Below are 26,593 nucleotides of genomic sequence, written 5' to 3'. Positions count from 1 at the left end.
TTACTAAAAATATAAATTTATTTTATTCAATCAACTTAACATTAAGTCAGACTCAGAGGATATATGCTGTATTGTCTAAACAAACAATCTCCTATTGAATGAAAGCGTTTTAGTGTAGATAAGATTCTTGAAAGAAAAATTATTTGCAGTTAATGGGACTCTCCCCTTGAAACAAATGCAGCAGCCAGCCATAAAGGAAAAGAATCCATAAAATATTTTCTATGTTCTAAACTTCCAATTCTACCCAACTTAGGTAAGGGCTGGTCATAACCAACCCCATTTGGTCATATCAATGCTTCTCAAAAGTGCTTGGAAAAAAGCACTTTTGGGAAGAAGCTAAAATTTTCAGTTTCTCAAGAAAATATTTTTGGGCCAATTTTTGGCTTAGGAGAAGCACTTTTTCTCTAAAAAAATAGCTTTTTTTTTTATAATGCTTTTGCCTCAAAAGTGCTTTTTGCCCTAAAAATGCTTCTTCGAAGCAATACTAAACACACCTAAGTAATTCACTTTCAGCTTCTCTCATCTTAAGTCCCATCTTTACCAGGCATATATCCTGCCTCCTCCATATGTGGAATAAGCAACTCTACAACCCCATTTGATCATTTTCAGTAATTCAATTCCGTTTCTTAAGCTTCTCTTCTCTTCAAGTCCCACTTTCAAGATCATGTATCAATGTAAACCAGGCATTTACCCTGTTTCTTCCATATGTAGAACAAGCAACTTAACAACCCCATTTGATCATATTCAGTACCTTACTTCAGTTTCTTCAGCTTCTCTCCTTTGAAGGCCTATCTTCAAGATCATGTATCAAACAATCAAAACCAGGCATGTATCCTAGCTTCTTCCATATTTAGAATAAGCAACTCTATAACCCCATTTGATCATGTTCAGTAATTCACTTCAGTTTCTTCAAATCCCATCTTCAAGAACATGTATCAAACAAGCTAAATCCGGGTTCTTCTGTAAGTAAAATAAGTAATTCCACAACCCCATTTGATCATATTAATCACATTTCAGTTTCTTCAGCTTCTTTTCTCTTCAAGTCCCATCTTCAAGATCATGTATCAAACAATGTAAATCAGGAATATATCCTGCTTCTTTCATATGTAAAATCAGCAACTCTACAACCCCATGTGCCCACTCTGTGTGAGACCCAACCTTATCACCAACCACAAAGCTGTATACCTGATTTCTTACCTCAATCCAACTCCTTCCTGCCTCTTTTCTACTACCGGTTCTTCTCATCAACTTCCTCATTCTTGCAGATTCTCCCCACTTACCCTCGGCAGCAAAGATATTTGATAACATCACATATGCCCCTACTTTATTTGGCCTCAAATCCAATACCTTCAATGCTGCTAATTTTCCCATACTTGGGAGCTTATGTGCTTTACAAGCACCAAGAAGTGCACCCCAAACAGATTCATTAGGCTTAAATGGCATGCCCTTGATCAGTTGATAAGCCTCCTCAACTCTCCCACCACGGCCTAGCAAATCAACAACACACCCATAAATCTCCTGATCGGGAGTGACGTTGTAATTACTCATTGATTCAAAACACCTCAAGCCTTCATCTATAAGTCCAGCATGACTGCAAGCACTAAGAACTGCCATAAACACTATCCTGTCAGGTCTAATTCCAGACACGACCATCTCATCAAACAACTTAACTGCCTCTTTCCCATAACCGTGTGCCCCATAACCAATCATCATAGATGTCCATGACACCAAATTTCTATCAGACATTTCACTAAAGATTTTGCGTGAGTCAGCTATGCTTCCACACTTGGCATACATGTCAATTAGGGCATTAGCCAACACCAAGTTCCCCTGTAGGCCTCTGCAAATGATACCTCCATGAACCTGTTGTCCACAATTCAAAACTGCTAAATTTGCACAGGCAGCAGTAATACTAGTAAATGTGAAGCAATTCGGTCTAAAACCGTCTGATTCCATTTGTGAGAATATATTCAAGGCCTCTTTAGAACCTAGTCTTTCATAACCAGCTAATAAGGTGTTCCACGTGATCAGATTTTTTTCAGACATCTCATAGAAGTATGCATTTGCTTCAGATAAAAAACCACACCTACAATACATGTCTAGCATAGAATTCATGACAGGAAGATTAGAACCAAGCCCGTTTTTAATGATGGCTGCATGTATTTGCCTACCAAAAGTATTTGAACCTATGGCAGCACAAGCTCTAATGGCAATTGAAAAACTATGAGGATTCAACTCTGCTTCATCCTGTTCAACAAACAAAGCGAAGTAAATGAGAAACAATTTAATGACATACTATATTTATTTGCCAGAATGACATGCTAATTCAAACCCAAAAATATCCTGCTTGTTTGACGTGCTTAACATAACAGCATTGGTATACTAAACTAAATACTAAAGCATCCAAACTTGAGAATTGAAACTACCTAGATAAAGTATATAGTTTTGCACATAAAACACAGAATCCATATAAATTAATAAAGTCCATTGTTGTTTTGAGCAATTACCAGTAACATTTCTCGGAAAACTTGAAGTCCACCATAGCCATCACCCCGGTGAGTGTAACCAGTGATCAAAGTAGTCCAAGTGACCATATTTTTCTCTTTCATATCTCTAAAAATCGAACACGCATCCTCCATGCTAATGCAACACGTAGCATACATGTCCATAAGCGCATTATCAACGTATAATGAACCCTCTAAGCCAAGCTTTATAGCCATCCCATGAACCAAACCTCCACGCGCAAGACATTGCAGGGATTTGCAAGCCTTTAAGACATTAGATAAAGTAAATGCATTGGGGTTCTCCCAATTATTTACCATCTCACAGAACACAGTCCAGGCATGGACATATTGGTTGCATGAAGTGTAGCCGGCAATCATGGCCGTCCACATAACCACGTCTCTTTCAGGCATTTCGTCGAACAGAGCACGTGCATCATCAATCAAACCGTTATCGAAAAAAGATCTCATGACATTTGTGGCTAATATAGCAGACCCCTTTGCTCCTTTCGATAGATTGGCAATGGGTATCTTTGTCCTGGTAGTGTAGTTTTGGACCCATTGAAGGGAGTGCTTGTTGGAAAGCGGGACTATTTTTCTAGCCGCGTGCATTTAATATTAACGATAAAGATGGAGATGAAGCTAATGTTTTAAGGATAAAATGACCAATGGAAGCTGTAGCTTCAAAAATCGAAGCTCAAATTTTTCTGTAAAATGATTTTGCCGTGAAAATTTAATTTATATCCTTCCGGTACCTTTTTAATTATTTAATAATATTTTAATAATATTTTATATTATTAAACATAATTTTAATAATTTTTTTTACCCTAAACTCAAATTTTAAATTCTGAATCTCGAACCTTAAATCAAGATTGAGGGTTTGAGATTCGTGATTCGAGATTCAAGATTTTGAATTTTAAAATTTTAGATTCAAGTTAAAAAATTACCAAAATTATGTTACTTCATGATTTTAAATAGTAACACGTCTCGGAAAATTCATGCAATATTTTTATGGGATATTATTAAGCAAATTCCCAAACCAAGAAGTAACAATTTTTGCATCAGATTATATATGTAATTTATCCTTTTCTTATTAACTACTAATATGTAATTCATTCATTACAACAATATTTTCGATAACATTGCTTTTATGTTTCGAAACAAAAGTGAGAAAAAATTTTCATCCTATGGTTTGAACTAGTCCGTATAATGCTAGGGGAGGCAGCAACATTTGATTTGTCTCGTTCCACTTAGATTCAAAAACATTCTCACTCTTGACCTTCATAAAACATTGAAGCATGAGTAGACTCTCCAACCCAGCTTGATGACTTGATCCGGTAGTACGAGCCACGTTTAATGTTTGAGCTATTTTCTCTAAACAGCCTAGCAACCCCAATAACTTGAAGGTGTGTTTGAGGTCAAAAATGTTGTAGCCGAAGAAATAAGCCAATTGATGCACGAACAAGTGAAGATGCAAAGGTAGTGGACTTTGAGTAAGAATCTTTAGCGTGAATCCGAAGTTATAAGTGCCGTGAAAAGTAATCCAAGTAATACTTTTCAGACCATAGCAATTGAAAAGCAACACGTAATCCAAAAACTTCTTTGCAAAATCTTTAGAATCAATCCCCTTCTCTTTATTCTTTTCAAAATCTATCCCTTGACGTTTGAGCAGCTTGATCAAATCACTAGCATAACGGTCTCGATTGATATCGAAATCTCTGAAATTAAATTCTCAAACATAAGAAAAGGGAGAATCAAAGTCTGGTAAATTACCCCGAGCATCTGAAAGACTCAAGCCGAGTTGAATAATTTGAAGCACATCAACATTCAACTTCATATAGTGATAGTTGATAATCGGATTGCCTTCACGGATCACTTGCTTACTGGGTTTAATTATCGTCCCCGAAAATTCAGTATCTATAGATACAAAAGGATGCCTCAAAATTGCTTCCTTAATCATCAAAAGTTCAGTGTCCAAATCTTCAGCAAAAACCTGTCTCACAACGATAGACTTATTGCCAGAAATCGACATCGTTGGTCACAATAATATCTTCTTTCTCTATTTTGTAGTGTTTTGTTACTGTCTCTGTTGAGTGCCGACTTTAAGAACGGTTTTGTGTGGACTTTAAGAAGTGTTTTTTAAGCTTGTTTATTGAATAGGTGTAATTTCACTCAATTGAGCTAAGATTATTTATAAGCCCCACAGTTAATCCCACCTCAATTAGGATTTATCTTTTTAGCTTTTCATTTAATCCTACCTCAATTAGGATTTATCATTTTAGCTTTTCTTTTAATCCCACCTCCATTAGGATTTATATAAGCTTATCTTTTTAAATTTTCATTTAATCTCACCTCAATTAGGATTTACCTTTTTAGTTTTTCATTTAATCCCACCATGTTTTTAGCTTTTCATTTAATCCCACCATTGAGGATTTATGTTTTTAGCTTTTCATTTAATCCCTCCTCAATTAGGAGGATTTATGTTTTTAGTTTTTCATTTAATCCCGCCTGAATTAGGATACTTCTGTTCGAATTACTGCTTTCGTTTGTTGTCGAATGATTGTGAATTGTGATGATGTTGAACTTGCAGGGTAAGGAGGACGTGTTTGATGAATCATTATCCTGCAGCAGTCGTTTTTTACTAATTATTGAGGAAAGCAGAAAAATGAAGTGTTTTTTATTACCAATTAATTTGAATTAGTATTACTATTAGTTATGTTTTTGTTTGCCTTTTACATATGTAAATAAGAAGTTTAGCAATAAGTATAAGGCGACGACTGGAGCTGATTTTTTGACACAGGAAGTGCAGTTTGAGGCTTAGATTTCACACTCATCTCTACTCTTTAAATTTCAATGAGCTTGTTTTAGTTGCTGTAGGGGATCTTAATCTACAATGAACGACTATGGTGTGCTATGACTAGTGCCTACTCCTTTGTTCATGAACCAAGCTCTAGCTATGGTGGACTAGTGCTTAACCAGGATTTCTCAATTGTATCTTTTCTCTATGATATTTAACTCAGAACTGCCAATGCTAACCTTTTCCTTCTTATTCATTGAAAAACTCCATGGCTGCTGATTTGTGGTTATTTGAATAGGGAATTATGTTGACTAGACTTCTGTGATTTAGCATTAAACAACCTCATGGATCACTATTGAGTATTTTCTAGCAGATTGTAGCATTGCATTCTAAAATTATCTAACTTTTCTTTCTGCCTTTTTGTGTTATCCCAGTGACCAGTTAGCTCAAAATTCATCAATTCCCCCCCCCCCCACCCCCAAGATCTGGGACACAGCTGGCCAGGAAAGATTCCAGAGCCTAGGCGTTGCTTTCTATTGCGGTGCTCATTGTTGTGTTCTTGTACATGATGTCAACTCAATGAAATCGTTTGACAACCTTAACAACTGGAGAGAAGAATTTCTTATTCAGGTATATATTCTGAACTTCTGAATACAGATGAAAACCATCTATCAACTCTCTGGGATTTATTCGGTAGAGAAATGAAAATTTGAGAAACCTTGCAGGCAAGCCCTTCGGATCCTGAGAATTTCCCGTTTGTTGTTTTGGGGAACAAAATCGATGTTGATGGTGGAAACAGTAGAGTGGTATGCATTTTTCAGTTCTTCCTTTACAGTGTCACTTCATGTCCTCTTTCTCCCTAAAAGTTACAATTATCCACTTTGTTTTGACTCTCTAGGTGTCTGAGACGAAAGGCCCCAGCATGGTGTGCCTCGAGACATCTGCCAAGGAAGGAGTTAACGTGGAAGAAGCTTTCCAATGCATAGCGAAGGATGCTCTAAAGAGTGGGGAAGAGGAAGACATGTTAATTAAAAACCATAAAGTAGTTCTGCAAACAAGACATTCAGCACTTTCGAATGGGAAACCTTTCAGCTGTTTCAAACAAAGATTATCCCCTGTTTCCTCTGCACCTTTCAGCTGCTTTTAAAAGTTTCATCACTATCTTATTACTCAAATTGGAAACCTTGAAAGGGTTGTTAATACTTTTTTTCTGTTCCGCCAATAAGTACGGTTAAAATGTTTCGAATGATTTGGTGTTTCCCAACCATTTTATGGGATTCATAGTGTTGGTGTGAGAAACAAACAAAAAGGGTCTGTTAATGCTTTTGGTTTGGTTGGATTTATTTCTGTAATGTTCTCATTTGTAAACATTGTTTTTAAAGTACATTTTATGGTATATTTCATAATTTTATGGAAGAATTAATTTTCATGGTCGGTAAAATGAACATTAATTATAAAAGAAAACCCAAGCTCAGCTCAGCAGCTTGTCAAAACTGTTCTAAAATCATCGAAATATTTGTGAAATCAACCCAATCGGTGATTAAAATTTGCTCCATTGTTTTCCATGATTTAAGGGAAGAGTACGGAGGAGGATGTGGTAGTATCAATCAGGGTGAAGAGTTGGAAATTATAAAAAGTAGACGTGGAGAGAGTTCGAATGTTAAGTGCTGAGGGTAAGTTGATAGAGTGTAGGCTAGTATCAGAACGAATGATAGTATATGTCCCATAATAGATGATATCGTCTCATCAAAAACATTCACCCCACACATCCATCAATGATGACTTGATTGCAGATTCAACACGTTAACGTCACTGTTTGGGGTATTTTATCGACTAAATAATATACCATCTCAAACCTTTTTAATATAAAACATTTTAAAATTTGTCTTACTCTCCTTTCTAAATTTCTTCCAATTTAACTTACATATCATTATAATATTTTAACCTCCTAACTTTTTGGGAGGTTGATATTAGATCTATTCATAAGTTGGGTACTTTATTTGATTCAACTGGCTGATCTGATTTGGGTTGAGCTTAAACAAGGATTTTTTGTTCTCAAGTTTGGCTGGATTAGCTCAAGTTTATGTTAAATGATTTTTAAAAATATTTTAACAAAAATTTAATTATTAAAATATATAAATATTAATATAAAAGATATTCTTTTGTTGTTTTATTATTTTTAAAAGAAAAACATGTTTTTGACGAGTTGGGTTAAGCTAGACTCTAGCTTAGAAATTTTTCTAATATCGAACTTTAGCATAGCCTATGAACACTTCTAATTAAGATTCTTCAATGCATGATGAAGTTATAAAAATCATAATTAGTTTTACTACCACAAACATATATATTTAATACTTTCAATTTAGTTAAAATTTATTATTAAGTTGTGGATTTAGTTTCTTGCTTTAATTCAATCAATTTTAAGTATTATATTCTTGAGTTTTAAAAGTTCAATCTCACGCCTTTAAATTTGTTACGTTATATTCAAAGATCTGACATGACAAATATATTATTCTATTTCTACATACTACAAAGAACAAAAAGAAAAAAAGAAGCTAGATAATGAATTTAACGATTGTCGTTAGCATCAATATTGAAATTTCGAAATTCGAAAAGGGTAGGGAATAAGATTGATCCGATTATGTTTAATACATGACTAATGTCAGAATTTAACCAAACGAATTTAATTGCTATCATTTGGACAATGATTGGAATTTTAGAATTGGAAAAGTAAAAAAATAAAATTGATTAAATTTTAAGGATTCAGGATGACAAATTATATTCACAAGTAAAAGAGTCTGCATTTGCTTTTGCAAATAAATTACCTGCTTTTCTATTAATGATGTCGTAAGTTGCCGGATTTGATCTTCTTCCTGGTCTGCAAGAAGTTTTGCCTTCACTGCTGCTGCTGAGAATGCTGTTTATCAGTTGATAGGCAATTGGGTGAAGCTGATGTCATCTTTTCTTCAGGAAGAGAAGTTTCAGCATTTTGGTCAGCGTGGTTGCAAGATGAAGTTTTCTGATCCCAAACTGGGGTGGACATGTCCTCCTTGAGGCTTCTGTTTTCTGGATTTTCGACATTCTGAGCATCCTGATTACCGGCATCATTGACAACACTGCCAAACTCTAACTCACATCAGATATAAGAGCCACAAAGTGGCAAGGGAATATAAGCTTGAGAAAAGGTTTACATATGATACCTCTCAGAACCAGTTTGTTCCTTCTTGTCATCTGGTGGATCTTCCAAAAGAAAGCAGTTCCTTGCAGCCAGTTGAATGTTGGGAAAACTACCGGATAATGCTTTCAGTGAAAGTTAATCAAACCCCATTAGTCCAAGAACTCCAATACTTCCTGCCTTGCATCCAAGTTGCCAACTTCAATATCTGGCACTCAATTTGTACACTCGGATTTGCGTGAAATTTCTTCATAATCCTATTACGTATCTCCAAGTAGGCATTGGGGATTAATAGCAAAGTTTGACCTTTGAATGATGGGAAAAAAACCCTACAGCTATATGAACAAACTCTAGTCTTTCGTTACTTCATAATTTTAAACAGAAATTCATGTAATATTTATTAAGCAAATTCCCAAAACCGAGAAGTAACCATTTTTACATCTGATTATGTATGTTAATTATCTTTTTCTTATTAACTACTAATATGTAATTCATTCAATATTTTATGTTTCAAAACAAAAGAGAGCAAAATGTTTCATCTTATGGTCTAAACTAGTCCGTATAATACTAGGGGAGGCAGCAACATTTGATTTGTCTTGTTCCACTTAGATTCAAAAACATTCTCACTCTTGAGCTTCATAAAACATTGAAGTGTGAGTAGACTGTCTAACCCAGCTTGATGACTTGATCTGGTAATATGAGCCACATTTAATGTTTGAGCTATTCTCTCTAAACCGCCTAGTAGTCCCAATAACTTGAAAGTGTGTTCGAGGTCAAAAATATTGTAGCCGAAGAAATAAGCCAATTGATGCACGAACGAGTGAAGATGCAAAGGCATTGGACTTTGGGTAAGAATCTTTTGCATGAATCCGAAGTCATAAGTGCTGTGAACAGTAATCCAGGTAATACTTTTCAGACCATAGCAGTTGAAAAGCAAGCCGTAATCCCAAAACTTCTTTGCAAAATATTTAGAATCAATCCCCTTCTCTTTATTCTTCTCAAAATCTATCCCTTGACGTATGAGTAGCTCAATCGAATCGCTAGCATAGCGGCCTCGATTGATATCGAACTCTCTGAAATTAAATTCCCAAAAGTAAGAAAAGGGAGAATCAAAGTCCGGCAAATTACCCCGAGCATCTGAAAGACTCAAGCCGAGTTGAATAATTTGAAGCGCATCAACATTCGACTTCATATAGTTGTAATTGATAATTGGATCGCCTTTATCGATCACTTGCTTATTGGGTTTAAATATCATCCCTGGAAATTCAGTATCTATATATAGATACAAAATCATACCTCAAAATTGCTTCCTTAATCATCTAAAGTTCACTGTCCAAATCTTCAGCAAAAACTTGTCTCACAACGATAGACTTATTGCTAGAAATCAGTGTCATTGGTCACAATAATATCTTCTCTCTATTTTGTAGTGTTGAGTGCCGACTTTAAGAACGGTTTTGTGTGGACTTTAAGAAGTGTTTTTAAGCTTGTTTATTGAATAGGTGTAATTTCACTCAATTGAGTTAAGATTATATATAAGCCCCAAGTTAATCTCACCCGAATTAGTATTTATCTTTTTATTTTTTCATTTAATCCCACCTCAATTAAGATTTATCTTTTTAGCTTTTCATTTAATCCCACCTCTTTATTTTTTTTCATTTAATCCCAGGATTTATGTTTTTAGTTTTTCATTTAATCTCACCTAAGTTTTATATGAATCAATTTACATTTGAATTGAATTGAATGAATTATATTTAAAAATGTTACCTGAATTATTTCTTAAATGAGTTTCTATTTTTCCAATGGTTTCTCTTTCAAGCTCTCAATTTTGAATCATAAGTGTGGGATAGCTCTTTTCCAGTTGAATTTTCTCAGTGAAATTCAAAGGCATTAATAGAAGAATGAATGACCAAAACAAAACATGCTATAGATTATTTTGCTTATAGATAAACCCACATAGGGAACAAAAATGAATATTCTGCCTTCTGAAATCCAATATGTTTCAGGTTTGAGAGATTGATCCAGAAATAGAATACTATATGGTTATGTTAAATACAATGGTTTTTAGAACAAACCTGTATGTAAAGCTCACTATCCTAAAAATGTGGCTGTACAATTGAAAAGATCGCCGCCTACCAAACAATGGTGTTTCAATTAGACAAGTATCTGGGATTTAGCAGCGCCCCGAGAACAGTTCTTCCGGCCGCTTTTGTTAAGTGCGCAAACGCAGATATCGAGAAGCTCGTAGTCTTCCTCCCAGTATAACAAGGAAGCCATCTGCGGATTCTCCACCATCATTTTGGACGTCAAGAAACCGGCGATTGTCCATGTTTGATAAAGACGAGATTGTTTCCCAATGAACTTCCCCCTACGGGTGTCGTAATATTCAGGCCATCGGTCGATTGAGAGCCTCTTCTCGGCCAAAGAAACTGCTTTTTGGGCTAGTTCTAATCTTCCCATCTTGATGCATGCCAAAGTAAACTAAGGGTAATATAAGATTTCGGGTGAGTATAAAACTCCATGAAACAAATCAAAGTCGCAAGCAAAACCGGATATAAAGTTATGTAGAACGAACGGCGTTTACCTGCCAAAGAAGTGTTGGCCAAGATCCGCCGTTATGATAGGACCATGGCCTGCACAATTCATTAAGCACACTAGTCTTAGAAGATTATACTACGCGGAAATACATGTATATATATGTGTGTGTATAGAGAGAGAGTTTTCATGATAAGGGCAAGGTACTTGCGTATTTTTCGGGTCACTGCCGGTAATTATGCGCCACTCCTCATTCTCCAAGGCAGGGTAGCATATCTTGAAAGGCATGTGCCCTGCAATATCATCCCATTTGGCTTCGATTAAGTTCAATATAGCTTCGTTCTGTTTCGGAGTGCCCAGCGATGAGACAATGGACCAGAGGTTCCCGAGTGTGAAGAACCTAAAATCCATGTGAGCTGGCTGTAGATTGCCAAGTAGATAACCACCTTTTTCAGGTATCCAATCCATAAGCCATGAAGGAATTTGCTCAGGGTAAATATTGAACTTGTTAGTAGCATCCATGGAATACTCTTCGGTTTTGTAACGATAAATCTCGTTGACCTTTTTCATGTCAACCCAACAGTATTCTCTGACGTGGAACGATAGTGCACTCAGTCTATTGTTGATGGCACTCACCAAATTCTTGGAACTTCCATTTGCTGTAAGAATCTCACGAGAGCAACGTAGAGCAGAACAAAACAATGCCTGTAGATCAAACATGTTCAAATTATGGTCTAAAAACTAACATAGTATCCTACTTTGAGATGAGGCAACCTAACTTCAAAGAAACGAACTCACTTGGATCTCGAGGGGATGACCATGGATACCCATCCTTCGGTCTATCATGCAGGATCCATCGGTGACTAACAGAGAAGGAAACATATCGAATCCATCGGCTAAACACAAGTTGAGGATCAGTCTTATTCCTGTTTGAACATCCACCCTCTCTTGCAATGAATAGTCACCGGTGATCTTCCCATATGCCCTCAACAATATAATCCACCACAATCCTATCAACAAAGCCATTTCAATAAATTCACTTTTACTCGATGTTCCCACCGAGACGGAACTTCGAGAAAGAACGGAAAAAAGAAATACTTTAGGAAGTACAACAGAATCATTACTAAAGCTGAACAGATCTATGCAGTAATAAGTCTATGAAGAAGCAATATACCAACCAGAGTCTACCGGTGCAACACGACCGATAGCTGATTCACCAAAATCCGGGTCTAGTACTTCCTCAAACTTATTGTCCTCAAGAGGTACGGTTCTAACCTTAAAACTTGCCGGCATCAAACCCTGTCCTGGACTATAACAATCCACAGTTTTCTCCCAACTCTAAATTAAAAAAACAGCAACAAAAAGAGTTGTTAAAGTTTGAAACGTATACTTTTTTCAAGTCTGACCAGCAATATGGTTAACCAACATAGTACACAGCAAAACACATCCACCTCTGGATCATGTCTGGGTGTGTCTAATCTCCCATATAAAAAAGGAATACACAAGGCCCTATACTAGGTGTCAAATTGCATTTTGCCCCATTTACTTAAAAAATGAGTAAATTAGTTATTGTACATTAGATCAAAGAGCAAACTAGTCCTTTTTGTTAAAAATTTCGTTCATGTCTACTATTAAAAACTAACATGACCGATAGAATAACCAAACAATGAGATAAAGTATGCCGCATGTACCTCATGTTAACATATAAGAACCAATTTTTAACAGTAAAAATGGATAAAATTTTCAACGAATAACCAATTTGCTCTTTGATATAACGTATAGGGACTAATTTACCCCTTTTTTTAATAGAGGTGGCAAAATACAATTCAACTACTAAGGATTCCATGGTACTTTTACCAATACACAACCATTGTAATGGTTAAAATGTGCACAGGGGTGTAGCTAGGAGGGGCTAGCAGGGACTCGGTCCCCTAAAATGAAAAAATTTTCATTTAGGCTTTTTAAAATTTTTAAAATTTTAAATTAGTAAATTGCATTTGTTTCACTCTTATTAATGGCAAAAGAAGCATCAACCAAGCAGTGCAGAAAAGAACATAAACATTTTCCAGCTATATATCCAAAAATATTAAGAAAAGAAACAGGCCTTCTGTCGTTGCTTAATGAACAATTAGAAAAAACCATAGAAAATGAAATACCCTAAGATAAATTTTCCCATCCTTAAGTTTGTCATAACATTATCCACCATACCAAAATGATTATCAATGAATATAAACGTATATGTATATGTATATGTATATGTATATGCATACCTGCAACTGCAAGGTATGTAGGAGAAAATTCTCGACAATCTCTCCTTCACCTCTAAGCAAGAAAGCCAAAGCAGAAGGCACAAAATCACGAATGAAAACCTGGTCATAATTCAAAGGCTGCTTATCGCCAGGATTATTGGCAGCCACTGTACCAACAGGGGATCCACAATACGTCACAACAGCATCCTTCAACAACCTCCATGCCTCCTTTTCAACCTCGCTCTTAGCTGAAACCCCATTTTTCTTCACATTGTTTTCACCTTCAGCGACAGCAACATTTCCTCCTACAACAAGTGGCGTCACATGGATGTCGTTCCCCCGGGTTGAGAGACCCCTCACCGTCGAAGCTACCCTGGCTTCAGTGGAGACATCGTAAGGCCCTGAAACCGCCCTGGATTGAACAAAACTGGAACTTGGTAAGCAACGCAATTTCTGGGCATCGTTGACAATGCGTTGAAAGCATAAGAATCGAAAAGGGCAAGCGTGGTGGGATTGAGTGACTTGATTGAAATTCAACAGAAAATCTTTCTTTTTGCAGCAAAGCTTTCGTTCAAAAACAGAAGGATTGAAAGAACGTGCAAAGCCCAAAAACGAAGCGTTTCTAAGGCTGAGGACCCTGGAAGGGACCTTCATGGTGGATTTACGGAAGAAATGAATGGCGTTCATAGACAACAATGGGAAGTAGAAAGATATGGAGATGGAGAAGTGTAAAGCATGGATATTTGAAATATAACAGAACAGAGCTGCCTCTACATATTTAGTAGGGGGCTTTACTTATTGCTATTTTATTTTATTTCCCCCAAAATTAGAAATTGTCTTGAAATAACTACTTTGTTTTTTGTGGATAACTTTCAACAAAATCTATCACATGGTATTACAACACAATTTCAAGACAATGCTCAATAAAAAAAATATTTAATCTCACGTCAGCAATTTTAGGACGAGATTATTAATGCGGTATTAAACTATTAAAATGAATAATATTTCTATAAAGAGAAAGGATTGTATGAATCAATAACGTCACCTCATTTGTACCATTTTTTCAATAATTTAATGCCACATCAAGATTTTTATCTGGAAAAATTAAATCCAAATGAAAATCCTAAAATTCAAAATGAATATACTGTTGTGGCATTATTAATTATGTATTATTAAAAATTAAATAAGGTCAAGTTGTAAATAAAATTAATATTTATTGTTTAAAACTTGTAATTTATTATATAACAAAGTTAATATTTTTAAAGTTTTTACGGTTTTCTAAATGAAATCTTTTATTTAGAATTGAATTTTAATTGAAAAGAATAATGTTTTATACAATAAATATTAATTCTGTTAAAATTTAAACTTATTTGATTCTTTTAATAAGATATGAACTAAATTTATAGACTAATTTAATTTATTAATCTTACATTTCAAATTATGCTAATTGCTTGTTCTATTACAAGTCATCTTATTTCTACGCAATACGCATACATAAAAACTTTGTTAATGAAATTAACACTATGATTTGAATCAAATATTAAAATTTCAATATTAAGAAAATATAAATATTGTAGATTAATTCTTAGCTCGATTGGTATGTGGGTTTCAGTGTGCTGAATCGCATTATCATTCTATTTATGGGTTAAGGAGAGACTATGAGTAATTCTAAACATTGTATAAAAAATAACAAATATAATCAGAACTTATAATATGATTATTTAAATATATATACTAAATATGATTAAATTGAAAAATATAAACATAGGCTAAATACAGATAGATCGCATCAGATCAATTGTAGGACAAAAAACTAACGAGGCACCAGTCCAAAAAGAGGCAAAAGGCCATTTGACTTGCGAAACAGTATGAACCAGTTAAATTAATTTTTTAATAAAATTTTTAAGTTTTTAATACGTTATTTAATATATAAATCGAATAAAAAACCAATAATCTATCCGATTTAACCACCAGCTTAATTCCCAAAACATTATCCACAACTTATAATGAGAGAGGATCTAAATAAAGTTTCTAAATTAGACTAAAATTGACTAAGGGTCTGTTTCACTAAAAATAATTTTGGAAAATGACTTACCAAATAAGTATTCTTTATTTAAAATATGACATCAACAAAATTGACAAAAAATTTAACAATGTGAACAATTAGACTTGATTTTTAAATCTAAAAAGTAGAGGACTAAATTCTTAAAAATAAAAATACAAATACTTATGACATATTTTAACCTTTATACTACAAAACATTTATTATTAAAATAAAATTAAAATATTAAATAATTTATTGAAATAATAAATTATATTATTTATATTAATAATTTATTATATGACTAAATATAAATAATTAAATATGTATATTAAATAAGATTGAAAAATATAATATTTATATTAATATTTTAATTATTTTAAAAACAAAAACAAAATTTATTATCAATATAATAATATTAAACTTGATTTAAATTAATTTTTATGTAAAAATAAATCTACCAGGAACTCTTTTTTGAAGAATAAGAAGAAAAAGTACTTATTTTAGGTTGACTTGCTAGTCATCTTTTGTTGAGCAAGCACAAAAAAATATAGAAAATATTTTCCAAACAAACCGACCCTAAATTACAACTTTACCTAAGCCAAAAGACTTCAATTCTAAAATCATAAGAGCTAAATGAGATGAGAGAAACAAAGAGCAAATGCCAAATGGAAACTGAAAAGTGTTCCACATCAAGACTAGGGAAAGAACAGTTCAATAAGAAGAAAAAAAAATTCTCAAAGAAGATTGTAATTGTAGGAATGTAACCTTTGCAGAAAGACCATTGTTATCACAAAGTTTTACTGTGTGATTCATTATACAAAAGCATTAGATGTACCATAAAGAAAAAAACAATCGAAAATCGGCAATTCGATACGCCTCATTTTTTTTTACATGCCACACTTGTTAACTTCTCTCGTCTACTACTGCATTTTCTTCCGTTTTTGTTCTCGTATATTACTATCGACTATTTCAAACAACACTAAATGCTGATTGTAAGGTGGAAGAAAATCTTGAGGCAATGGTCTGGGTGGCAAACTGTTGAATCTGCTTCTTGGCATCTGAAAGAAAGAAAGGACCAAAATATAATTTTATTGTTAATGATATACAAGGTGAAAAAAGCAGCTCGAGAATGGGGCAATGATGCATGCTTCGGATGGTACATGCACTCGAACCGAGAATACATGCAGAAACAAAAGCAAATATATAACTGTTGAATCACTACCTTGACGGTTGGATATCGTTATGCAAACCGATAACACCAATTGTGCAGTGAAATGACCGATAAAAAGTAGTATATGTTATTCTTCTCTTTTAAGATATTGTGATCATCATAGCATCCATGTGAAAAACATTGTATTATCCCTGTGAAAAGTCATCTTGGTATCTAAACTAGAAGTCAATACAAGCGATCTAGAAATCTAGTTATAAACTGATTCGAAAATCTCTTTCACATGTATCACAAACCTATCTTCCATCAAATACAATAAGATTTCCGCTCGAAAAATCTAGACCAAGTCATGAATCATAATTAAGCTAACAATCAGCATGCCATTTCCTTGTATCAATATGATGCCATACCGAACTAATTTGGTAAAGAAGTTGCATAAAAGAATTCTAGAATGCATAGCTAGACTAAGGCTAAAACTTACACAGTGGCGCATTCAAAGAAGTATTGTGATTATAATAAATAAACCAACCTTTGCGACATTTGGTGAAGCCGACGATATTGGCAATGTTGAGAGTCAAACAAACTCCAATGACGAGGAGATAATCAGCTTGAAACCTTATGAGAGAGAATATTCCAAGCACAATCCATGCCACCGCCTGAAAATTTAAATAAAGAGTTAATGAATTCGATCATTCAGGACACAATTATACCTCTCTATACATAGTAAGCCACAGGACAAACTTACTGAAAGGTAAAGGGTCCACCAAAATAGCCATGAATCTTTCTTGTTCATCCTAGCCAACGACTAAAGCAAACAAGCAACAGCAAACAATTGAGAGACTTGGTAATGTTATATCAGAAAGTAAATGTACGGTTTGAAACAAAGTGCTCACCTCTTGGTCGAGACATTCAAATCTCCATACACTCTCGCCGAGATCGTTAATTTCGTTCCACCACCTCAAACCGACTAATATACGCCCACTAACATTCTTAACCACCCAAAAATCAAGGGCGGAAAGAAGAACAGTCACCACAAATATGATCACAAAGCTGTTGAAAAAGAGAGCTGAAAGGATGTAAAAAGCCAATGCTGCAGCCTGCAAGGAACAAGAAGGTAAGACATCAACACGGAACAAAGGCGAACAAATCGACGGAACAAAGATACCTAGATGCAGAAAAAACAATTCACCTTGAAGAGAACATGAAAGAAACAAGTCTTGGGGTTGGCATAATTTTCAACTGGAGGCTGCACAAGAACAAAAACATTTAAAATCAATATATAAGCAATCAAACCAGTACCCCAAGTACCAAATAAACAGCTGGATCTGAAATTAGTAACATTTCTATCTAATTTTCATGTTCCGAACAAGTATACAATGGCCAGATAAGCAAATGGGAACTCTATTTTGTTCAATTTCATCATCTGTCTTCAACCAAAACATTGAGGCAAACATAAAGTTGAAACCTTTACCGTCTAAAGTTGGATCTTGGGATCTAATTTGAATAACCCAGAATTGGTTATTGAAATTGTGTTTAGAAATGGTTAGTTTTCATCTGTTTTATCAAAAACCAATCAAAAGGGTACCCTTCAAAATCGAAATATCTCACAAAAAACTCAGATCTACCAGTCCAACAGTCCAATACGTAGAACAAATAGTTACAAATTTGATAAACCAGCAAAAAGAAACTGAAGGGAAGGAGAAACAGAGAGAGGGATCAACTCACCTGACTAAAATCCATTACGGGAAGACAACGAATTATGGATGTTTGAGTCTTTTTGGCGAATTTACAGGGATTTAGTAAAAATATTGACTTTCTTTTCCCTCCCTAAAGACGAGAGAGAATTTTTTTTTTTGTGCAGACGGAAAACTTTTTCTTGAATCTGTTTTTGGTTTTCTTTTCTTTATAGATCCAGCTGAAACAAGGGATATTTACGAAGGATGGTCCCTAATATTCGAGGAATTACTCAGGTTTACCCTTCTAGATTTTCAGGTCTGTTATTTACCACCCAAACCCCGCAAAAATCAATCACAAAAGGCTTAATACATAATTTGGTACCTGAATTTAATATTTTTTTAATGTAATATTGTGTTAATTTCTTGTCCAATTTTAATATATGAATGTGAAAGTGTTAGTTTTTTAGTGTTCAATTCGGATTTTGGGTTGATTCGACGAATTTTCATAATTAGCTATTATGAAAATTCATCGAATCAACCAAAATCTGAATTAAATCATATTCGTTAGACTGTATTTTACAAATTAAATACAAAATAAAACAAATTACAATTAACATTAAATTTATTCTATTAATAAAATCATGAAAAATTCAAATTTAATAATATTAACAATTAATTTTCATCAAATTAACCCTAAACCTTGAATTAAACACTAAAAATTAACATTGTAACCTTTGGATACCAAATTGTATAACATTTGTCAAATCTGAGATACAAAATTAAATAAAATAACACAAATACCACATTAAAAAACGTGTCAAACTCGAGTACCTAATAACATATTAAGCCACGACAAAAATGCTTTAGATTTGAAAAATATTTTAAAAAATTTAAACCCATTTTAGATATAGGTTAAGTTCAAGCTCTATTATTTAGAGATTGTGTGCGACTTCGTTTTGAAATTTATAATATGTTTATTTTCTTTGAAATTTATGTATAATGTAAATATTTAAAATATATGTTTACATTTAAAATTTTAATAAAAGAAAAATATATAATGATAATAAAGGTAAATATAAATTAATAATTATATATATTTTTAAAATAATATAAATTAAATAAGTCAAACACGATTCAGCCCTTGAATACTCTAATATGGATGACATGGATAATCCATATAAAATTAGATAATTTTTGTTGAACAATCTCATTATAGGATATAATCATATCTTTTTTTTACACAATACCTAAATCTAACCATAACCTCTCTTCAACCCATAAATAGGAGGATAATACGCTTGAACACACTCAGATTCATGTTTTTAGGTATTAATAAAAATACATATATTTATTGAGCTAAGACTCAACACGTTGATAAACCTTAAAATATTAGGCGGTGGATTCAACTAATATTTAGGATCCTGAATTTTAATTTTCTTTTAAATATAAACAAACAATAATTATTCACTAACACTTATTTACTAGTCTTTTAAAAGTATATATTATTAGAAAAAAGTCCTTTAAAAATTAAAAAAATTAGCAGGTTAGATCATAATCGAATTAACACACAAATTTAAAGAGGGAACAATTAAGAACTGATAAAAAATAAAAAATAAAGACAAAAATATTAAACTAGTTTTATAAATGTTTTAATAAATATTCTTGATTTTTATTAAAATTTTAATTAATTAATTAATTAATTAATTAATTAATTATATTTGTATTAAAACAGTGGTGATACATGGTCCAATAGAATGAGAGGCTGTGGATATAACCAAGGTATGGTGTGGTAGGACGGTGTTGGCTTATCCTCATCACTTGTTATACACTTGGTGAGGGCCATAAAAACAAAGTGCTACAACACTCGTTTCAAATTTCAGTTACTAACTCAAAGCAAAGCAGAAGGCAAAAAAACCATGTCAAAGCTGGTGGTGTTGCAGCCCACAAAGCAGCCTCCCATCTCCCTCCTCTCTTCCTCTCTTTCCCACTTCAATGGCACCAAGCTCTGCCAAATCCAGGTCCCTCTCTCTCCATCTCTATTGTAAAGTTGGTTCCTTTGGGGTTGAAATTAGGGAAAGTTTAAACTTTTTTTTTGCAATTGCTCTGTCTTTTTCTACACCTGTTTGCAGTACAAGAGAAAGGTATATCAGCCAAAAGGTGCATTGCATATTGCAGCATCCAGCACCAAGAAGATTCTCATAATGGGAGGCACTAGGTTCATTGGTGTGTTTTTATCAAGACTCCTTGTAAAAGAGGGTCATCAGGTACTAATTTTGCGTCTATTCTTGTGGTTGGAACCTAATGGAAGGGCTATATATATAAATATAATTATAATTCTTTTGGCAGGTTACTTTGTTTACTAGAGGTAAAGCACCAGTTACTCAACAATTGCCTGGTGAATCAGACAGTGACTACGCTGAGTTTAAATCCAAGGTTATTTATGCCTTAACAATTCTGCTTCTTTTACTTGATTCCACAAGACTAATGTGTGTGCTCGATTTCGTTATCCCGGTTTTTCACTAGATTTTGCATTTGAAAGGAGATAGAATGGACTTCGATTTTGTGAAATCCAGTCTTTCTGCAGAAGGCTACGATGTTGTGTACGACATAAACGGTATCCGCCCAGTTCTCTTTCCGTGTTTTACTTTCCACTACGATAGACCTGTTTATCAATACATCATAAAGAATATGATTTTCAGGACGAGAGGCGGCCGAAGTTGAACCGATACTGGATGCACTCCCGAACTTAGAACAGTAAGCTTTGGAATCATTCCGTTGCAAATAGATATCAACAGATATCAATGGTTCAATACCAAAAGGATTTGAATTTATAGTTTTGCAGCTAGCTAGCAACTCGAAAGGGATTGGTTATGTGTCTAAAAATGGTGTCGATACCATATTCTTCGTATCTGCATTCTTCATTTACTAACAGATACTTAAAGCTCTGCTAATTCTCAGGTTCATATACTGCTCCTCAGCAGGTGTTTACCTTAAATCTGATATGTTACCACATTGTGAGGTAGGATTGTCAATTTCATTCATGTTTCATTGACATGTATGTTACTGGTGTATGTATATATATATATGTGTGTGTGTGTGTGTGTATGTGTATGTGTGTATCATCTTTTCTAATTTGTTTGTGCCCTGGTGATAGACCGATGCCGTTGATCCGAAGAGTAGGCACAAGGGAAAACTTAATACCGAGAGCTTACTGGAGTCGAGGGATGTTAACTGGACATCTGTGAGACCAGTCTACATATATGGACCTTTGAATTATAACCCTGTTGAAGAATGGTTCTTCCATCGATTGAAAGCCGGTCGCCCTATTCCGATTCCCAACTCTGGAGTGCAAATAACCCAACTTGGTCATGTCAAGGTTAGTGAAACTGCAACACTGGTATATATGATTTTTACCCCCCTTCCACTATTGAGTGAGGATGATGTAACACAGTGGTGAACTCCAGGACTTGGCAACGGCTTTCATTGCGGTTCTTGGTAATGAAAAAGCCAGCAAGCAGGTGTTCAACATTTCGGGAGAAAAGTACGTGACCTTCAATGGATTAGCAAAGGCGTGCGCCAAGGTATCTCAAAACTTTCACCATCGAGAAAAGATCAAAGTCAAAATGAGTACTTGCTAATTACTAAATTTGTTGTTCTTCATCCAGGCTGGTGGATTTCCCGAACCTGAGATTGTTCACTACAACCCAAAGGAGTTTGACTTCGGTAAAAAGAAGGCATTCCCGTTCCGAGATCAGGTAAATCTTGACACAAACTTCAGATGAAATGATTTAAAGAACTTGAAAGTATTGATCATTGCATTGAGATGTTCACACTTTGTTCATGTATATTGCAGCATTTCTTCGCATCGGTCGAAAAAGCAAAGCATGTGCTAGGATGGAAACCGGAATTTGACCTGGTTGAAGGACTCACAGACTCGTATAACCTAGATTTCGGCAGGGGAACATTCAGGAAGGAGGCTGATTTTTCGACCGATGACATGATTCTCGGCAAAAGTTTTGTTCTCCAATCATAAGACATTCATCTCATCATCACTTTCAAATTTTGCCTCTTCAAGTTGGCATATATAATAACTATGAAAAATGTAACAATTCTCATATTAATACAAACTATATGTAACTATATGTAATTTGGAATGTGGAATTGTTGTAGCCATGCACAAGCAAAAGAGCATTTTTCCCTTTCTGGCATGTATCCAATCATACACAGTTGCCATTTTCGTATAGCAGCAAAACCAAACAAACAGATACATAACATACTCTTGTTTTACATGATTTACATCGTAACGAGCCAAATTACCTGTTTTGTTATCTCAAACTCGAACAACAACAGGCTATTCCCCTTTTAGTCATCTGCCCACCAAACCCCATGTTTAGCCCAAAGATAGTATGAGCCAACTGGTCCTCTACCTCCGAGCTCGTACAGCTCTGGTGCTATATTATTCTGGTCTATCCATTGCAGAACAGGTGTAAGAATATTCCAAGCTGCTGCAAGCTCATCGCTTCTCAAGAAGAGATGGTTATCACCGTCAATGACATCAAGCAAAAGATGCTCATATGAATCAGGCACCTCGACATTATACCTTTAGTATAAATACAAGACCGCAAAAACATCAAAACAAGTGCAAGTTGATGTTGGTGTCAAAAGTTAACGAGTAAAAGAAAGGTGCTTACTTGTCCTTGTAAAGCAAATTTAACTCTGAAGCATCTAAATTCAACCCTAATCCTGGGATTTTATTGTTGATTTTGACTAGGATGGCCTCATCAGGTTCATCACGTAAAATCAACTCATTAGTGGCAAGGTCAGTATTATGGCCGATACGCTCACGATAGAGATTTCCAGGAACACTATTAAATTGTATACGTATCTCCACTCTGCATAAAAAGTCATATGCAAACATCAAGCATTAGCTACTAGAAACAGCAACAATCATATGGAAGCCCTATATGCTAAGATTCAGATTGCATTTTGCCCCATTCACTCAAAAAATGGGAAAATTAGTTTATGTACATTAGATTAAAAAGCAAATTAGTCCTTTCTATTAAAAATTGCATCCATATCTACAGTTAAAAATTAGCGTTGCTGACAAAATAACTAAACAATTACACGAGGCGTGCCACATGTGCCTCATTTTGACATGCAAGGACCAATTTTTAATTATAGAAATGAATGAAATTTTTAATAGAATGACCAGTTTGTTCTTTGATCTAATGTACAGGGACTAATTTGTCCATTTTTTTAGTAGAGGGGGAAAAATGCAATCCGACTCTTTGTACAAGGGCCTCTATGATACTTTTACCCAACAATCATAAATTGGTGGTGGTCAGCCGCATACATACATTCATATATCTTACTTACCTGTGTTTGATGAGTCCCACACCAGCTTTGATCATGAAAGGTACACCATCCCAACGGGCATTATCAATGTACAATGCAGCAGCAAAAAAGGTAGGGGTCCGACTGCTTAAGCTCACATCAACCTTGTTTCCAGAAGTAGCTTTATACTGACCAAGAATCACATCACTGGGTTCCAAATTCCGAATCGATCTAAGAACCTTAACCTGGAAGGAAGCTTCTCGTTGAAAATACAGATGTGCTTTGAAATTGTGTTTTTCGTACAAGAAAAGAACAGTACCTTTTCGTTTCGAATATCTTCACCATCAAGACTTATAGGTGGTTCCATGGCTAGCAATGCTATTGTCTGGAGTATGTGACTGTGAACAATGTCCCGAATGACCCCATAACCATCAAAATACCTGTATTAAAGGAGGAATGCAATAAATGGGATTATGAAAAATTGTTTACACGAGACAAAGGAAGAAAACTTTATATGATCCTACCTTCCTAGCGGCATGCTCAAGTCCTCGGATAAAATCACCTGCAAAAGAACAATACAAAGATGTAATGAGCAGGCAGCATGTTCCTAAAAGCACATGTAGAGTAAAAGAATTTATATCAACCCAAAGTTTACCTGCACATTACGGATGTATGTTCGACTCCATAATGGCTCAAAAACTAGATTCGAAAACCTTAATACAGTGAGGTTTTCAATGAGGTTCCTCCCAAGGAGATGGTCTATCCTGTAATAAGATAGATTTAAATTAGTAGAATAATAAAAACATATAAATTACAAGATAGTGTATTGAACTGTTCAATAACATAGAAGGACCAAAAAGCATGCATGTGCACCTGTAAATTTGCTTCTCCTCAAACTTAGAAAGAAGGGATTTAGTAAACAGTTGAGAAGATACAGCGTCAAATCCGAATGGTTTCTCGATTATTATACGATTCCAACCCTTCTTTGTTTGTGCATTATCGGCAAGAGAAGAAGCAACGTCTGGAAGTGCTTCATGCGGTACAGAAAGATAGAATATCCTGCTTGCTGGATACCCCGCCTGAAGTAGTTAAGCTGTTAATTATCAATTATAAAACTCAAAAGCACACTCGAAACAAAACGCGTCTCAAGTTTTTAGCATTGCTTACTTCAATCTGCTCCATTCGAGAATTCAGCTTGGACATCCCTTCTTTGTTGTCATAACCTCCATTAAGGTAGTATGTTCTACTAAGGAAAGCATCCATCTTGTCCCCACAGTTTTGCCTGAGGAAGGGAATTACAAGACAAAGATTAGGCAAAGAAAATTATTGAAGATTAATGAAGTACCGGAACACCTTTCGTATAAGATCAAAGAGGGGGGATATCACAACATGAGTGAGGACCGTACTGATGATCAATGCGGCAAGTCAAAGTTGAAGCAATGAGGGATCTTAAGTCTTCATCAGTCAAATCCTTTCTTGAATAACCGAAGATACCGACATTCTGCAGCCATGTAAAGAGATAAACTCACAAAAGAGCTCAATTCATCACATTAATGTATCTTTTCCATTTTTATACAAGGATATCCTAAGTTCTTAAGGGCTCCAAAATCCACTTAATGTCCTAATGATGTGATAAAAATAAATTCTACGAGAAACAAATGGGCATTTGGTATTAGAGCAGAACAACCTCGGGAAGAAAACCACTGTAATATAGAGCAAATAGTGCCGGAAAAATCTTGTTCTTAGCCAGCTCACCGGTAGCTCCAATAACAGCAATGCATAAAGAGGGTCTTTCATGATTATCATCAACATTCAAGTTTGAGGAATTTGTTTGAACAAGTGGAGGCAAAGTACTTTTCTTTGGTTGTGAAGTTGTTCTCGTGTGATCTTCTGTGGAACCTACAAATTTCAAAAGTTGAAAAGCTTAAGAAAGGAACCAACCCCAAGAAAATGGATGGACAAAGTGTAGCTTCTTCTTTTTCCAACCATTGGACGAGGGTATAGTCGATGCTGCTTCAGAAATTTGTTCATCGTTCCTTGAAGGATTTTCCGGCTGATCCTTGTCTTGATTTCTTATTCTCTTCAAATCATTGGCAGGTACATGCTGCCGACGGTTCAGCCTCTTAAGTATCCGTAGTTTCAAACCACGAAACCTCTGGCACAAATCGCTAGCTCCTCCATGGAGAACAAGGCAACTACCTCTCAACAATTGGAAGTTATTGGCTGCACCCTACATACAAGCATAAATAACTCATTGTATGTACTCCTAAATAATGTTTTTAAAATCCAATCGCAAGCAAATAAACCCATTTGAACCTCAGATCTTTGAGACCTATCATAGGGCCTAATTGTGTGTATTCTTAAGCACTTGCATATACATATGCATATACTAAAAAATATTTCTTTTTGATACAATTTCAAATAAATCCATTTGAGCCTCTGATCTTTGAGACCTGTCAAAGGGCCTAACTGTGTGTACATTCTTAAGCACTTGCATATACATACACATATACTAAAAAAGATTTTCTTTTTTCATACAATTCATAAAATTTCAATGTGCTGGTTGCAATTATGTGTCAGCGTCAGCCATGGCAAGTAAAAATTCAAGTAAAAAAAAGTGATAGATGATCATGTCCAGTTAAGTGTAGTATAGAAATTAAATGGGTAAAAGCATACAAAAGTATGATCCTAGTGTTTTAAGTTGACATGCCCTTTTTTTACAACTAAAACTTCAAAATAATCTATAGATTGTGGAACAAGAAAATGAGATAAGGAAACATAGAAAAGCTTACAGTGGAGAGAGAAATGGATGAAGCAATTGAAGATTCAGAGAAGGGTATCGAGAAATGTGAAAACGAAACCGACATCCTTCGTTGTTTTGAGTGTGGTAAGTTGGGGGGTGATTTTAAGGTTGTAACTTTGCAGCAGTACATAAAGCAATGAAAGCAAAGGAAAGGAAAGGAAAGGGGTAGATGACGAGTGCAGCAGAGGTGGGAGTGGTTTTGGACGTAGAAGATAGAAGCCTGAAAAGAACGCAAGTAAAATGAAGTCAAGGGGGTTAAATAACCATGTTGGTTGATTTTTTTTTTGTCGTGTCCTAAATATCTTTAAAAAAGA

The 26,593-nt window shown here is 34.8% G+C and overlaps 5 protein-coding genes, 1 non-coding gene and 1 pseudogene across 6 annotated transcripts; 2 read left to right on the top strand and 5 right to left on the bottom strand.

The window, feature by feature from the left end:
- On the bottom strand, positions 1–3,198 carry LOC105761132 (putative pentatricopeptide repeat-containing protein At1g56570). The gene is made up of 2 exons (XM_012578841.2): positions 2,508–3,198; positions 1–2,247 (listed from the first exon to the last, which is right to left on the bottom strand). The coding sequence occupies exons 1-2, from the start codon at positions 3,111–3,113 to the stop codon at positions 1,039–1,041; spliced, it is 1,815 nt and encodes a 604-aa protein (XP_012434295.1). The 5' UTR covers positions 3,114–3,198; the 3' UTR covers positions 1–1,038.
- A 1,112-nt stretch (positions 3,199–4,310) lies between these two features.
- Positions 4,311–6,601, top strand: LOC105801273 (uncharacterized). The gene is made up of 2 exons (XR_008190754.1): positions 4,311–5,928; positions 6,024–6,601. It is a non-coding gene; the product is annotated as an uncharacterized LOC105801273 (transcript).
- Positions 6,602–9,020: 2,419 nt separating this feature from the next.
- Positions 9,021–9,867, bottom strand: LOC128034632 (probable CCR4-associated factor 1 homolog 11; annotated as a pseudogene).
- Positions 9,868–10,391: 524 nt separating this feature from the next.
- On the bottom strand, positions 10,392–14,012 carry LOC105761133 (alkaline/neutral invertase A, mitochondrial). The gene is made up of 6 exons (XM_012578842.2): positions 13,276–14,012; positions 12,184–12,343; positions 11,804–12,015; positions 11,217–11,710; positions 11,055–11,103; positions 10,392–10,951 (listed from the first exon to the last, which is right to left on the bottom strand). Exons 1-6 carry the CDS (start codon positions 13,939–13,941, stop codon positions 10,625–10,627), a joined length of 1,908 nt encoding a protein of 635 aa, XP_012434296.1. The 5' UTR covers positions 13,942–14,012; the 3' UTR covers positions 10,392–10,624.
- Positions 14,013–16,048: 2,036 nt separating this feature from the next.
- Positions 16,049–18,359, bottom strand: LOC105761135 (Golgi apparatus membrane protein-like protein ECHIDNA). The gene is made up of 6 exons (XM_012578846.2): positions 18,192–18,359; positions 17,656–17,712; positions 17,360–17,563; positions 17,212–17,271; positions 16,996–17,122; positions 16,049–16,356 (listed from the first exon to the last, which is right to left on the bottom strand). Exons 1-6 carry the CDS (start codon positions 18,204–18,206, stop codon positions 16,268–16,270), a joined length of 552 nt encoding a protein of 183 aa, XP_012434300.1. The 5' UTR covers positions 18,207–18,359; the 3' UTR covers positions 16,049–16,267.
- Positions 18,360–19,991: 1,632 nt separating this feature from the next.
- LOC105761137 (chloroplast stem-loop binding protein of 41 kDa b, chloroplastic) lies at positions 19,992–22,328 on the top strand. The gene is made up of 10 exons (XM_012578848.2): positions 19,992–20,160; positions 20,272–20,406; positions 20,489–20,575; positions 20,666–20,756; positions 20,842–20,896; positions 21,101–21,161; positions 21,297–21,518; positions 21,607–21,723; positions 21,808–21,897; positions 21,996–22,328. Exons 1-10 carry the CDS (start codon positions 20,059–20,061, stop codon positions 22,173–22,175), a joined length of 1,140 nt encoding a protein of 379 aa, XP_012434302.1. The 5' UTR covers positions 19,992–20,058; the 3' UTR covers positions 22,176–22,328.
- LOC105761136 (inactive glucose-6-phosphate 1-dehydrogenase 4, chloroplastic) lies at positions 22,260–26,589 on the bottom strand. The gene is made up of 12 exons (XM_012578847.2): positions 26,269–26,589; positions 25,463–25,706; positions 25,164–25,375; positions 24,883–24,977; positions 24,644–24,758; positions 24,350–24,555; positions 24,132–24,240; positions 24,001–24,038; positions 23,796–23,916; positions 23,519–23,721; positions 22,834–23,034; positions 22,260–22,742 (listed from the first exon to the last, which is right to left on the bottom strand). Exons 1-12 carry the CDS (start codon positions 26,407–26,409, stop codon positions 22,505–22,507), a joined length of 1,923 nt encoding a protein of 640 aa, XP_012434301.1. The 5' UTR covers positions 26,410–26,589; the 3' UTR covers positions 22,260–22,504.
- Positions 26,590–26,593: the final 4 nt, after the last annotated feature.

This window comes from Gossypium raimondii, chromosome 11 (assembly GCF_025698545.1).
Source record: "Gossypium raimondii isolate GPD5lz chromosome 11, ASM2569854v1, whole genome shotgun sequence".
Lineage (NCBI taxonomy): Eukaryota > Viridiplantae > Streptophyta > Magnoliopsida > Malvales > Malvaceae > Gossypium > Gossypium raimondii.
This window is presented reverse-complemented; position numbering and strand designations above follow the sequence as displayed.